Consider the following 13240-nt stretch of genomic DNA (forward strand, 5'->3'; position numbering starts at 1 on the left):
AACCTTAATGTTGAGATAATGAACTCAAACATCCTACTTATAGCAGCATGAACCTTCTAATCTGGTAACTCAGGGGCATACTTAACACTATCAGAGATCACATTGAAGAAACATAATTAAAACACGCAAATGAACTGAGCCAAAGTCATACTGTACATGCAAGCTTCTTTTATGTTCAATCCTTAAAGCACATTGTGTAGCCAGTGTGGCAGAGCTGAGTACATTTCTTGGCAGGTGACACTAAGATTTGATTTCCATAACAGTATAGAGTAAAAAAAGCTCTTTAGAGTGTGCCAAAGCTCATATGAAATACTACCAACTGCGCACAAAATAAAATAAAACAAATAAAAAGCTTTATGAAACAACAGAAAAAACAGGCATGGAGATGTAGGAATAGAAATAATTAAAGCATGGAGATGAGCAGAGGAAGTCAGAACAGTGTGGTCTGAGAGGAGGGGTCTTCACTGAGATCAGCTGAGTCAGGAATGTTTGAGTTCAGTTGGTTTGTCTGTTGAGTTTCTGCTTCCCCGTTCAGATGACTCGTTCCGTTTTCAGCTACGCTGATCTTGTCTGCCAAGTCCATGTTTGGCGTGCTCTGTCCATTACAGGGATCAAAGCCTTGTGGTTTGTTAGCACCGTTTGATTCCTCAGTCATTTGTGGCTTCTTGTTAAACTTGGGCAACTTGCTTTTTTTGTCTACTTGGCTGTACAGGTTGGCAACAGACCTCTCTATGTCGGCAAGATTCTGAATGTTCTTCAGGATCCCTTTGAGTTCCCTTTTCTTCCCAACCTCCGATTGTAGCTGGTCAGGAGGAGGGGGGTGCTTGCGCTCTGATACGGGGCGAAGAGAGGACACGGGCGGAAGGGAAGCTGGGATGAACTGGATGACGGGCCGTGACGGATCGCTAGCTGGAGAAGAGGGTGGCGGAAGAGGTGGTGGGGGTGGAGGAGGGGGAACATTTGGTTTATCAAAAGGAGGAGGAGAAGGAGGGGTTAGAATAGGTTCAGGTGGAGATGATGGTGAACTTGTTGGGGGAGATGTGGTCGGGGGAGACGTGGTTGGGGAAGGTGGACGCGGCCGCTGTGGAGGTGGCGGTGGTGGATTTTCCGGAGGGTCTGGTATGATCTCCACATGGATCTGACACGGCTGAACTGTCATGTAGCTGGAGATGCTGGAGCTGAACTTCCTGAGGATAGGTGGCGTCGGTTTCTGGCAAGTAAGAGGCCATGACTCATCTCCCTGAGTGATGATGATGCTGGGGGGCACATCCCTGCCCACTGTGGAGGGGTTGTAGTCTAAAAGTGAGAGCAGGGATTCTGAGGACAGAGCCAGCGCATCATCGCTGTCTCCATCCCTGATAAGAATGGAAGAGAGTGAGCCAAGGGAGTCTCTGTTTTGCTTGAGGGTTTGTTCCTGGAGGGCCTGTTGCTCAAACTGTCTGGCCTGCTCGCGGACCGACAGCTTGCTCTCTGTGCTGCCACTCAGGTTATGCATGTCAGAGCTCTCTGGCCTTTCTCTGCCTCTCATGGCTGCCTGGAGCATCTGCAGCTCCCAGTCCTCTGGTGTCATAAGTGCTTGCCTCCTTGGCATCTCATAACCCGTCGGCCTTCTATGAATGCGAGCAGGCATTGACCAGACGCAGCCTGGCCTGGCTGAGAGGGAGGGGGAAAAGGAGGACTGCTTTTTAGACAGACTTTTCCCCTGTGAAAAAACGTGAGGACTGCCGGGAGGACTGTTGTCAATGTAGACAGGGTTGTGAGTGGTGAGTGGGTTGCGGTCAGAGAGGAAGGTCACGTTGCTCGCTGATTTGGGCAAGTTGACGTGCCATGTTCCATTGCCACGAGCTGCAAGGGCGCGACAGGCAAAGGCGCTAAGAATCCTCTGGTGATCTGCCTCATCCATGACAGACTTTTTAGCCCTGTCCCAGTGAAAAGGTGGGGGTGAAGAAGAAAAAAAGCTTGAAACAGGTGAAGACTGATAGAACAGTGGGGGGAAGCAAAGGTAAGAGCTGAGGCAGAGAAACAGTACTGCTATTTGTTCTTGAAACTTAACTGACTATAATTAGAAGTACTGTGACTGTTATTTACGAGTCAATTTACTTTAATAGCTTTACTTATGACTCAGTTTGGACATCTGCCAAGCCAACAGAGAAAGAAAAGACTTTCAAAACCAGTGCTTAAGATTAGAAATATGATTAAATTCAGATAAAGAAAGATAATAATGGTAAAAAGTTTTGCTGGGCTTTGTGCCACAGATACTGAACAATGTCATTACTAAACATTAGCCCTTATTGGATGCACTAGTGCAATCGTCACAGCACTTATGGATATTAGGGTAGCAGCTAAGGAAACCTATTGGGAAGTGGATGATGCAACTGTTACAAGGATATATACTTTAGTGTAGAACCTCTAACCATATGGGGCTTCCTAAAAAATACACTATAGCAAGAAAAAAATGAAAAAAGTTGGTAACACTTGATTATAACCGTCACTAACAAACAGTGAATTTATGATTGAGTAACTATAGTTAATAGTTGTCTTTTGTGGCGCATACTTCCTAATGCAACATAAAATTGTTTGATTATGCACTTTTAATAACAATTGTTTAGGTCTAAAATGTTAGCTGTGTTGCAAGTATAACAATATAAAAATGCTACGACATGTCATCGTTAAACCTGGTTTAACAAAGAGGATCTGGCTGCAGACCTCTACGGTGGGACATTCAGGTGCAGACCTCTACAATAGGGCGACCTAAGCCATGGGGTGGGAAGTGACCAAACCAGAGCCAGAATGACTTACTGAATGGCTCGCTGTTAGAGGTTACGCTAAGTGGCTGTTTTTCCACAGCAGCTGAATTTCGTGAATAAAAATTGAAAATTTACTGATGGGGATAAATTTGAATTTAACACACAACAAACTAAGGGAAACCCCAAAGAGGGTTAGGGTTGGGCACCCAAACCCTAAAGGTTATGGTTAGGGTAAGAGAAGGGGGATGGGGTTTAAATGAAAAATAACACATCACAAACTAAGGAAAAACCCGTCAAGGGTTAGAAGGTTACTTCCCTTCCTGCCCCACGGTCTAGGTCTGCAACAGATGAGGTGTAAACACCTCACTGTAGGGGTCTGAAGCTGGATGCCACTCAGTTTAATTGCCTATTTTCCAAATTTACCTTGTGGTGCTAGTTTGATTGAAAAGAGTAATGCGGCATGCTGCTCACTTGTTGTCAACGACAGATCCGTACTTTTCAACTATCACTGTTGGCTGACAGCCCAGGTTACACCTTTTTACTACCGGAGACCCCCAAAACAGACTGTATCTTAAATGCCAGTACAACTTAAATTCCAGGTTTTACAGTGATCTATATAAAGAAAAAAAAACTATTATCAACAATTGATAAAGTATTCATGAGCTATGTAAATGATATTGTGTGCAAAACAAGGAACATTTAACAGTTTACTCATGTAACCAAATTGTCATTGTTATTGTCTATTTCACTTATGATCTGGTGTATAATTAAGAAGCTAATGACTTCATTTGATACAAAGTAATGACAAATTCAAAGTGCAGTGTGTAATGTATATAATAGGCCTATTAGGCCTATTAGCATTTAGCAAAGCACACCGGGAAGAAATGTCGCACAATATTTATAAGAAGGTCTTTCTTATTTAGTGTTTAATCACCTGGATATATAAAGTTACTTTATATCTATTAACCTAAAAGAAGACTTTTATTCAAACATGGAGAGGGTCCCCTCCATAGATGCTGCCAAATACCAAATAATGATAAAAGGATAATAAAAAGGATTTTTATTTATTCATGTTATCAAAACCTTACTTAGATAGGCCTGCTTACACATGTTATGTTCCATTTTTGCCAGTTTTGTTCCGTCAAATGCTACTTGGCTAAATATTACACACTGAACCTTTAACAAAGATTATATAACAAATAATTTCTTACACAAATGATTATTTCATTACCCCTTAATGGTTAAACAACTATGTGCTGATAAAGATGGTTATGATAAGTGTTACCAAACTTGAATCTTTCTTTAACATATGGGTCCACTCTGCAAAACCTACAACCATAAAGGGGCACAGGGGTTCTGCTTCTATCTTTCTTTGTATATAGATGGGTCCTGATTCTAAATTAAAGAGATATTACAGTATTTCTTAAGTTGGCTTTATAAGGCACTTGGCAATAGTAGTGGCATTCAGAGAGGTAAGCTCCTTCAAACAGGACGTGCTTTGAGAAGTTAGGTTATACAGTGAAAAAAGTGGGTAAAGTTGCACTGCATAATCTAGGAAGTTTAAAGCAGAAATTGGCAAAAAAAATGCTGCCTCAGTTGTATGCTATGTTGAAAACTGTTGAGGCAGAATGCCTCTGTGTTTGGCACTATTTTGCAATGTGAGCTTCGGCCACTGTGCTCGTCCACGTAAGTGTATCTGTTCATCTGTTTAGGTCCGTGAGCCTCGACAGAGACAACCAACTACGCTAAAACAAAACCAGAATGGACAATTGCAACCCAAATGGTGATGACATGCATTTACTGTGGATATGATGGGGTACTTGTATGACCCAGAGAACACAGAGGGACAACTTCTACAGATGGAGACTCAGCAGGAAGAAAGAGAGGGGGGAGGAACTTTAGTGGACATGGTCAGCAAGAGAGATCCCAAGTGACCCGGTGCTTTATAGACCTTCTTCTACTTTCTGAAGATAAATAGGAAAAACCAAGCCCAACCAGAGAAGTTGAATGAATATTTGACATCCAAGTAGGTTTATTTAAAGGGAACACTGAAATCTCTGGAGGCTAATGCCACTATTATTGCCAAGTACCTTACAAAACCCAACTTCAAAAATACTGAAATATCCCTTAAAAGGTTTGAGTTTACTTACTGCAGTCTGAATCCAGAGAGACCGGGGAATATAAATGATGGAGAAGAAAGAAACACACATAGACAGTGAGATGCATAAATGTCAGGGATGTGGATGAAATGTAAGACTCAAAGTCAACTTTTTGCATTCTGAGAGGTAAATAGTCGTCTGATGTTTCACCTCAGAGAGCAAGCAGTCCTGCTGGAAAACACACAAATCCCACACACAGACACACACACTTGAATCTTCCATCATGGAAAACTTAGTGTTGAGTTTCAAGGTGTTTTAATGGGGTTGTTTATAAGACCAGCTTTTGTCTCAAGTGCAGGCTGGAAAACAACCTCCAAATAAATGACACTCAGCTCCAATACAATCCCCCTGAGAGCTTTTCTCCCTCCGTAGACCTAAGGGCCTCTGCTTGTTGTGGAGTGTTGGTCAACATCTGTTGTAAACATCACAAAACCTCTTTACAGCATGCCGTTAAATTTCCATTTTCCTTTTCTTAATAGCATTCGAGTCATTGGGAGCAGTATTTCTTTAACAAGCTGTAAATCAAAATTATTAAACCCAGCGGGGGCGGCACTTTCAATTCAACCTCATTTAATCTGCCAGCATTAACATTTCATTACACGTTCAGAGGGAGAGATATTCAACATGAAAGTTGAAATTCGATTGTGTTGATTGCAAAGCACTCTGAATGTAGAGGCATGCTAAGGAAACAATCAATGCTGGTACTAATAAAAGGATGCTTTAAAGAAATTAATGACAAAATCAATTGTAAGCACAGTCTTGATTCTCTTTGTGTTTCTGTTTCCAGTAAACTATGAGGTGTTTTATGGACTTTGGCACTCTTACCATGAGGGACAGCTGTGCAAAAATGCATACGCAGTCATATTAGAAACACATACATAAGCTAAAGTTTAAGCACCAGCTGTTCAGCAGTTTGCTGTGCTACGTCTGACATGGGTTATAGTTAGGAAGCCAAAGAGCAGGGAGGTCCTTCCATTATGTGGAGCTACTAGTATATCAAAAAAGCACATCAATGGCTGAGTCAAACATGAAGCAGCAGCTGTTCCAGGAGAAAACTATGACTATGGTATGCTTTTTTTTCTAAGCAGGAAAATGTAATTCCAGTAGTGCCAGTGTTCATCTATAAGCATCATAAAGAAAAGGAACTGAGGAGCATAATAGAGCAACTTTGGTATATCATGGGAGCAAATGGAATAGAGGACAAATAAAGTCAGGGTTAACTCACATGGTGCTGTCACCCAACTCTTCATAGAGGTTAGCACTGGGAGCCGCAGCAGGAGGCGCTTTCCCTCCTGGTGGTAGAGCCATCTGAATCCTGGCAGTTTTGGCACACTCAGCCTGACGCCTGTGCAAAGCAGTGACATTTACAGTTACAGTACAATACAATACAAAGAAACCTGAAGAAATAGGAATGCACAAAGAGATAAAGGAAAATCAACCCAACCCACATCTAAATCTTAACCCTAGAATAAAAGTTCTAGAAGGAGAGAGAGGATCATTAAAACGTAACTTGTACAGTGTCAAAGTTATTATTTGACAATCTAACTCACAGGAGGATTAATTTAAAGGTGCAAAACTGGGGAATATTAAAAACATCTGATAGGCAGACTCTAGATTGCAATGCTCACTTCTGGTAGTAAAAGTGGCAAGCAGTGGAATTTTGAAAAATGGGTGACTGTTATTTGGTCCCTTCTGTGGTACTGAAGAAACAAGTAAGATGCAAAATTCCAAGATGGCAGAGTCCATGGAGGGATCCCTCCTTATGTATGAAGAAAAAGCCTACTCCAAGTAAAAAAATCAAAGAACTTTATATACTAAGGTTATTAAACATACATTTAGAAAGGCCTACATATTAATGTCATGTTTCACGTTTACCCAGTTTATTCCACTAAATGCAGTTAGGCTAAATATTTCACAATGCGCCTTAAAAAAGGGGTTTCTAATATTTTTATGTTAGAAGGTGACATAAGATGAAGAATTAGGCCTGAGCACAGGTATTGTTTGCATTCAGCAATTTAAAGGTTGCAAAATAAATTATTGCAGTGCTTTTATTTAACATATTTAATGTTATAATGTTTCATTTTTTTGCTATGTTTAAATGAAGTTAAAACATGACATTGCCTTCAATTTCTGCTCTCAAGAGGTAAATGTAGATATTGGTAGTCAAACTAAAGCTTCCAATATGTAAAGACATGGTTAACTATGTATTGGCATAGGACAAGAATAACTTATCACTGCCATTTAAATGCCCAGTGAGCAATTCTGCCAGCAGGGCGAACCGATCAATACAGTAACAAAAGGTGATAAGCACAGATGTGCTGCTCAACTTTGCCCCCCTGATGCTTCATCTTTGTTTTTAATTAGTGCCTTCCAAGCTTGCTCTTGTGATGGAGTGCAGTTTTTGTTCAAAAATACTTCCCAATTCAAATACCAAGGGATCCCTGGTGAACAGAGTACAACAGCATGGCTCTACCTGACTCTTTTCAAGTTTGAAATGTCTAGTGAGGCCACAGTGTTACGTGGGTCTGCAAACATGGACGAGATACAGCAACAGAAGAGCAGCTTCAAGTAGCTGTTGATTTTCCTTATTTAGCTTGATGTAAAATTTGCCATGACGGCTGCTACAAGACACAGGAAATTTCAGCTATTAAAATCAATAATTTCTCTAGCTTTGAAAACAGTTGAAAATATTTGAGGTAAAGTAAGTACTTGACTAAAAAGTATATATATACATAGGATTAGTCGTTTTTAAATTAATGTAGCCATTTTACTGCAGAACTTCTACATGTTGTACCTTTAAATGTAGGCTATAGAAGATGTATTGTGTTCTTTTACATTTTTCCAAAGTTGTAATATGCTTTTCTGACTGTTAGGGACAAATAAATTCCAAATCAAACCTATAAGCCTTGATTTTTCCATTCTGTATTATTAGCATAAATGGCGAATCAGCTACTTCCACTGCTTTCTTGCAGCTCACATGCAAACATATAACTGCCTACAATATAGTTATCCAAAGAAGTCATCTTCTCTCTATGGATCAACCATATGCAAATGAAATATTCACTGCTGCTTTTTTTGCTAAACACATTGCACTTCTTAGCTTATTCAAATCAATTCAACAGTTACTGATTAAGTCTGAAGGATGCAGAGATTCAAGAGTTTATTCTCAGTGGGATCAACAGAACGAGTAACCCTTTACCTTTAAGATGGCCTTTTTCTTTAAATGAAAATATAAAATATTTACAGTAAAATTAAATGCATAAAACCATACTTTTCAGATTATAAAAGTAGCAGTGAAGTTATGAAAATGAGTGGATTCAATTCAGAGATTCAAAGGTCTGTTGAAGAGCTCTATGCTTCAACATTCACATTTAATATGATGCAAAACAGCTACAGCTTAGTGTAAGGATTTGTATGTTTAAAATTGGCTGTACTCTAATTAAGGGTCTACACACTGTGAAACATAACGATTATGATGATTTCAGTACAAAACAATGAGTGTTGTGGACTTTGGGTTGAATTTCCTTTTCAGTTCCATCAGATTTTCCACGTGAAGAGAAACTGTTGTGCCAAATTAAACATTCATAGTGTAATCTCTAACCTACAACAAAATCAGTGTTTCTTTATTTCATTATGAAACAGACATTTCAAAAGGGGTGACAGCAGCTAGCATGAGCTTCGCTCATCATCTTCACACATTTGATTTATCTTTAGATAGTTAATGAATAATGAAGACTCAAACAATGAAAGAGCAACCACTTGTAAAACATGAAGAATAATTACTTACTCTTTGAACCTGGTGATGGTTTTTGATTTGCAGGGAAGGCGAGGAGACGGGAAGGAAGAAATAAGAGACAAGAAAAGGTTAGTAATTACATTTGGAAAAGAAATTGTTACATATTAATAGTAACATAGAGATGGATGTTTGCATAATGAGCACAATTATTGTAGTTGTTAGTCAGACAATGAGCCATTCTTTCTATCACTGAAAATAAGAAAAAACGTTTCTTTACAGTGCACTGAAAAACTATTCAGACCACACTCATTTTTTTCTGTTTTCTTATGCCGCAGCCTGATGCTCCAGTCAAAAAATTTCATTTTTATTTCCATTAATCTGTACTCAGTGCCCCACCATGACAAAGTGAAAACAGAATTCAAGAAATGTCTGCAAGTTAAAGATTAAAAAAACTGAAAGACCACATTTACACAAGTATTCAGACCCTTCACACTTTAACACGTTAAATTTAGCTCAGGTTCCTCCCATTTCTCTGGATCATTGCTGAGGTGTTTCTGCACCTTAAATGTAGGGAACCTCTGTCAAATTAAACTGTGGACATAATTTAGGAAGGCACACATCTCTCTATAGAAGGTCTTACAGCTGACAATGCATAACAGAGCAAAAGCCAATCAATGAAGTCAAATGAACTACCTGTAGAGCTCAGAGACAGAGTTGGTACAAGACACTGATATGGTGAAAGCTACAAAAAAGTTGTGCTGCACTTTGAGTTCCCAAATACACAGTGGCCTCCATAAATCTCAAATAGAAGAAATCTGGCATTATCTTATCTTATTTTGCTGGACAACCATCTCTTGGAAGAGTCCTTTTTGGGCCAAGCTTCTTCTTTGAGAATTATGAAGGCCACTGTGCTCTTGGGAACCTTCAGTGAAGCACAACTTTTTTGTAGCCTTCCCCAGATCTGTGCCTTGTAACAATCCTGTCTCTGAGCTCTGCAGGCAGTTCCTTTGACTTCATGGCCTGTTTTTGAGTTTAGTTATTTTTAGTAGACTTGCGATAATTTCTAAACTTCTGTTTTCACTTTGTCATGATGAGGTGCTGAGTGTAGATTAATGGGAATAAAGAGGAAATTTTTGGACTGTAGCATAAGGCTGCACCATAACAAAACTGACAAAGTTAATGGAGTGGGAATACTTTCTGTATGTTCCCTCCACTTTCCATGCAAAGCAGGAAGCATTTCAGCCTCCAGCAGTGACTGCAGGGCCACATCCATAAGCTGCAATAGCTTTTTTCCTGAGTGAATCTTCTTTGCTTGATGCCACCATCACTTATTCACGACAAAATTTAATTATTCCACATGAATAAACAGATTCATGTTTTAAATATCATGTTCGTCCCCAAATGTCGGCAACAGCGAATTATGTTGACAAGCTGAGATGAGGAAATGATTTCCTAAATCATTTAAATTTACCAAAGCAATGTTACCACCAACAAAGCGCCATCTGCTCTGACAGTTTGTGCGGTAGGTCTAATGTCACCATCAGCAGCTTTGTGCTGTGCGTTTGGTCTGTGCATTGGTGTAAGGACAAGCACTCCACCCATCTGCTGTGAATAAACATTTCCCAAACATCGCTGTTTATGGAAGCCTGGCAGTATAACAACTATTAGAGGAGTTAAGAAGCAGACCTCTGTCAAACAGGAGTTCAATTATCTCAAAGATCTGAGAAATGCTATTAAACAAAAACATATTTTTTACACTGGTCTGTGAGTGAGAGAGACTGAGGGCTGTTTACTGTGTATGTGTCAGGCAGTGATGATTAAGTAGCATGAAGACACACTGTGACGGTCACAATTGGCTGTAGATATTCGTCACAAATGAGTGTTAATTAATCTGCTTTCACAGAGCGTGAGCAGGAGCTTAGCCCAGCAGAGTGCGCAGTCAGCATGCCTGATGAGAGAGAGAGAGAGATGGAGACACAAACAGAAAGAGGCAGCTACCGAGCAAAAAGTGCCTTATCTATATCTAAAATACTTCACAAATTCTTCTCAACAAAGCTGTTGATGGTCTTGGCTCTTTTCCCAACATGCCACAGGGTACAGGATGTAAACAATGCCTTACAATCCATCAACAAGTATCTGATTTGCCTGAGAGTCACCAATTATTTCACAAAAAATGCATGCAACACAATAACTCCTCAGACAAAGCTCCATCTAATTAAAATATATTTCCCTCCTTATTCCCTGTCATCCATTTAAAGATGATTAATTATCAGAGAGGCCAGAGATTATTACTGAGAGGAGGGTACTCACTGTTTGTAGGTGACCATGACGATGAGGATGGCAGGGATGCAGCACAGGATGATAATGATGGCCAGAGCCAGGAGAGCTCCCTCTGTGTAGCCCACAGCCTGGGCTGCTTTCTTTACGCTGGCAACCACATCTGGAGATCGGATCTCCAGAATGCGGCCACCTTCACCCAGGTATGGCTGGAACTCCTTGTTGATTTCCAGAACGTTCCCATCAAGAAATCTGGAATTTAATCACATAATGACATTGACAAATTCAGTGAGGTTATTTTTTAGAAGAAAGAAAGAAAGAAATAGATCAAAGAACATTATACAGATCTAGGCATAGCACAGGGTTATTTGGGGCGTGTTCATCCACACATTGGTAGTTAAATCCAAGTGCAGGGCACAAAGAAGATTTGACTGAATAGCTTTATTATGCATAGGTTTGTTTTGGGTGCTTTAATTAGAGGGTCATCTCTTATTCCCTTTGAGAGAGCCAGGTGCACCCACAGGGTGTCACGTTGGTATTTGGTAGTCCACTCCCAAATTCTGGAGGTAGTCTCTGATAAACCCAACTCTGTGGGGGTGAGCAATATCATCCTGGAGGATAGAGTTCCATCCCAGACTGTGAAGACATGCGATTACCGTTGGTTGCAGAATCTCATCTCATCATCTCTCTGCAATGAGATTGCCAATCAGACACCTGACTGTCAGCACCTGGGGGTACCAGACGCTCCAAACAAGAGCCAATAGCAACAGCAAAATAAGATGCTTGGCAGAGAAAATTGGGCAAATTTTAATGAGTGAAACCCACATACTCAGCTCTGCTGCTCATCCCACAAATGCATGCTCCTTACAAATGTGGCACCATTCAAAAGGGAAATAAACAGACTTTCAAGAGGTATATGTTTTATTGTTACAACAAAGAAATAATCTCCCAAACCCAAATTTACTCACTTTTTTGTTCTAAGTCTAGATGTGTCAATATTAATCCTGTAATTGTTTACAAATAGGTACCCTAATTGACTTAAATAAATATTCATGTAGGTTTAGTCACTTCATTTGCAAAGACAAGTATTTCCAGATCAGTGGGTCTGGTATCTTAATCAGAATTAATTATCGTTAAATGAAAAGCAACACACATACAAGCAATCCGCCCATTGTGGCACCATTGTTTTTGGTACAATGCCTTTCAAGCACTCTGCATCACAAAAGTGATCCCACTGCCACATCCAATTACTGTCATATTTGGTTTGTATAGGTGGACAAATGAGCAGAGATGGAGGTCATCAACTGGTCTCTCTGTCCTCTAGAGCTCAAATGGTAGCGAGTGCTGGATTCAAGGTGACACAGGGGCACTGGGAGGCAAAAATCCACTTTGTCTTCTCTCCCTCTCTGACAGCAGAGTCACAGGCATACTACATGTAATTATCTCACAATATTGCCAGACATGCACTGCATGCATAAATAGCCTTTCTCCTCTTGTCAAAATGTATTTTCTGACAGTATCTGTATCCAAGGTTCTTATTAAAGCATGGATGTAAAAGCCTCTTTCAACTCTTGCTTGACTTTCTTAAAGGCAGCACATATGGCTAAGAGCCTTGGTGCTGGCTTTGTTGTAAAGACGCTGTTTTTATGACTTTAGTGCCACCCTTCCCAAGGCTCTAGCCTCAATCCTATACTTTTAAATCAGTTGGAGGCCTCATCTGGTGGTCAAGGACACTGACATAATTTCAAAAGATTAATTTAGTTTATATACAAAGATTTTATCTCAGAGGAGCTTTTGCAAATGCACAGAAATTCATTACAAATAGAAAGGGCAAGGAGAAGTGTCTGAGTGGCTCTGATAGGGACAAATAAAGACAGAAGGTGGTGTCAAACAGCTCAATGTAAAGTAAGATGAGGAGCACACTGGTAGACGGTGCAGGGGACAATTCAGATGGTGTTGCCTATTGATTGTTCAAGTCATGCTCTGATGGAGAAGCCTCTCTTAGATTGGTGTCTGATCGCTTTGACAGAAGAGCTGAGAAACTCTTCAGAGGTGAGAACAAGCTAAGGCCAAGGTTTTTCCCCTCCTGATGGGATGTAAAAGTGTCTCGTAAGCACTTTTTCTATGTACCTATAAAAGCCTCCGAACATGGCCTCTCCCTGGTCCAACAGCATTTTAGCACACCGAATTCCCTTGATCTCTATGTCCTGAAACAAAAAGAACCAGAGGGATTTTTGGCATACCTCCAGGCTTTTTTGAACAACCTCCGAGGCACGAGCGTGACGGGTTGATGGACTGACTGAAATACTCCCTTATCCACT

General features: G+C 40.3%; 1 protein-coding gene across 1 annotated transcript in view; it reads right to left on the bottom strand.

Annotated features, from left to right (window-relative positions):
- Positions 1–13240, bottom strand: part of pcdh15a (protocadherin-related 15a) — a 340713-nt gene that overhangs the window by 17758 nt on the left and 309715 nt on the right. Inside the window, exons 31-33 of the mRNA XM_041789646.1 lie at positions 10953–11171; positions 8694–8702; positions 6132–6251 (exon numbers count right to left, since the gene is read on the bottom strand). Coding sequence (XP_041645580.1) covers positions 6132–6251; positions 8694–8702; positions 10953–11171 — 348 coding nt within the window. The remainder of the gene's footprint in view (positions 1–6131; positions 6252–8693; positions 8703–10952; positions 11172–13240) is intronic.

This window comes from Cheilinus undulatus, linkage group 6, assembly GCF_018320785.1.
Source record: "Cheilinus undulatus linkage group 6, ASM1832078v1, whole genome shotgun sequence".
In the NCBI taxonomy this organism is placed as follows: Eukaryota; Metazoa; Chordata; class Actinopteri; order Labriformes; family Labridae; genus Cheilinus; species Cheilinus undulatus.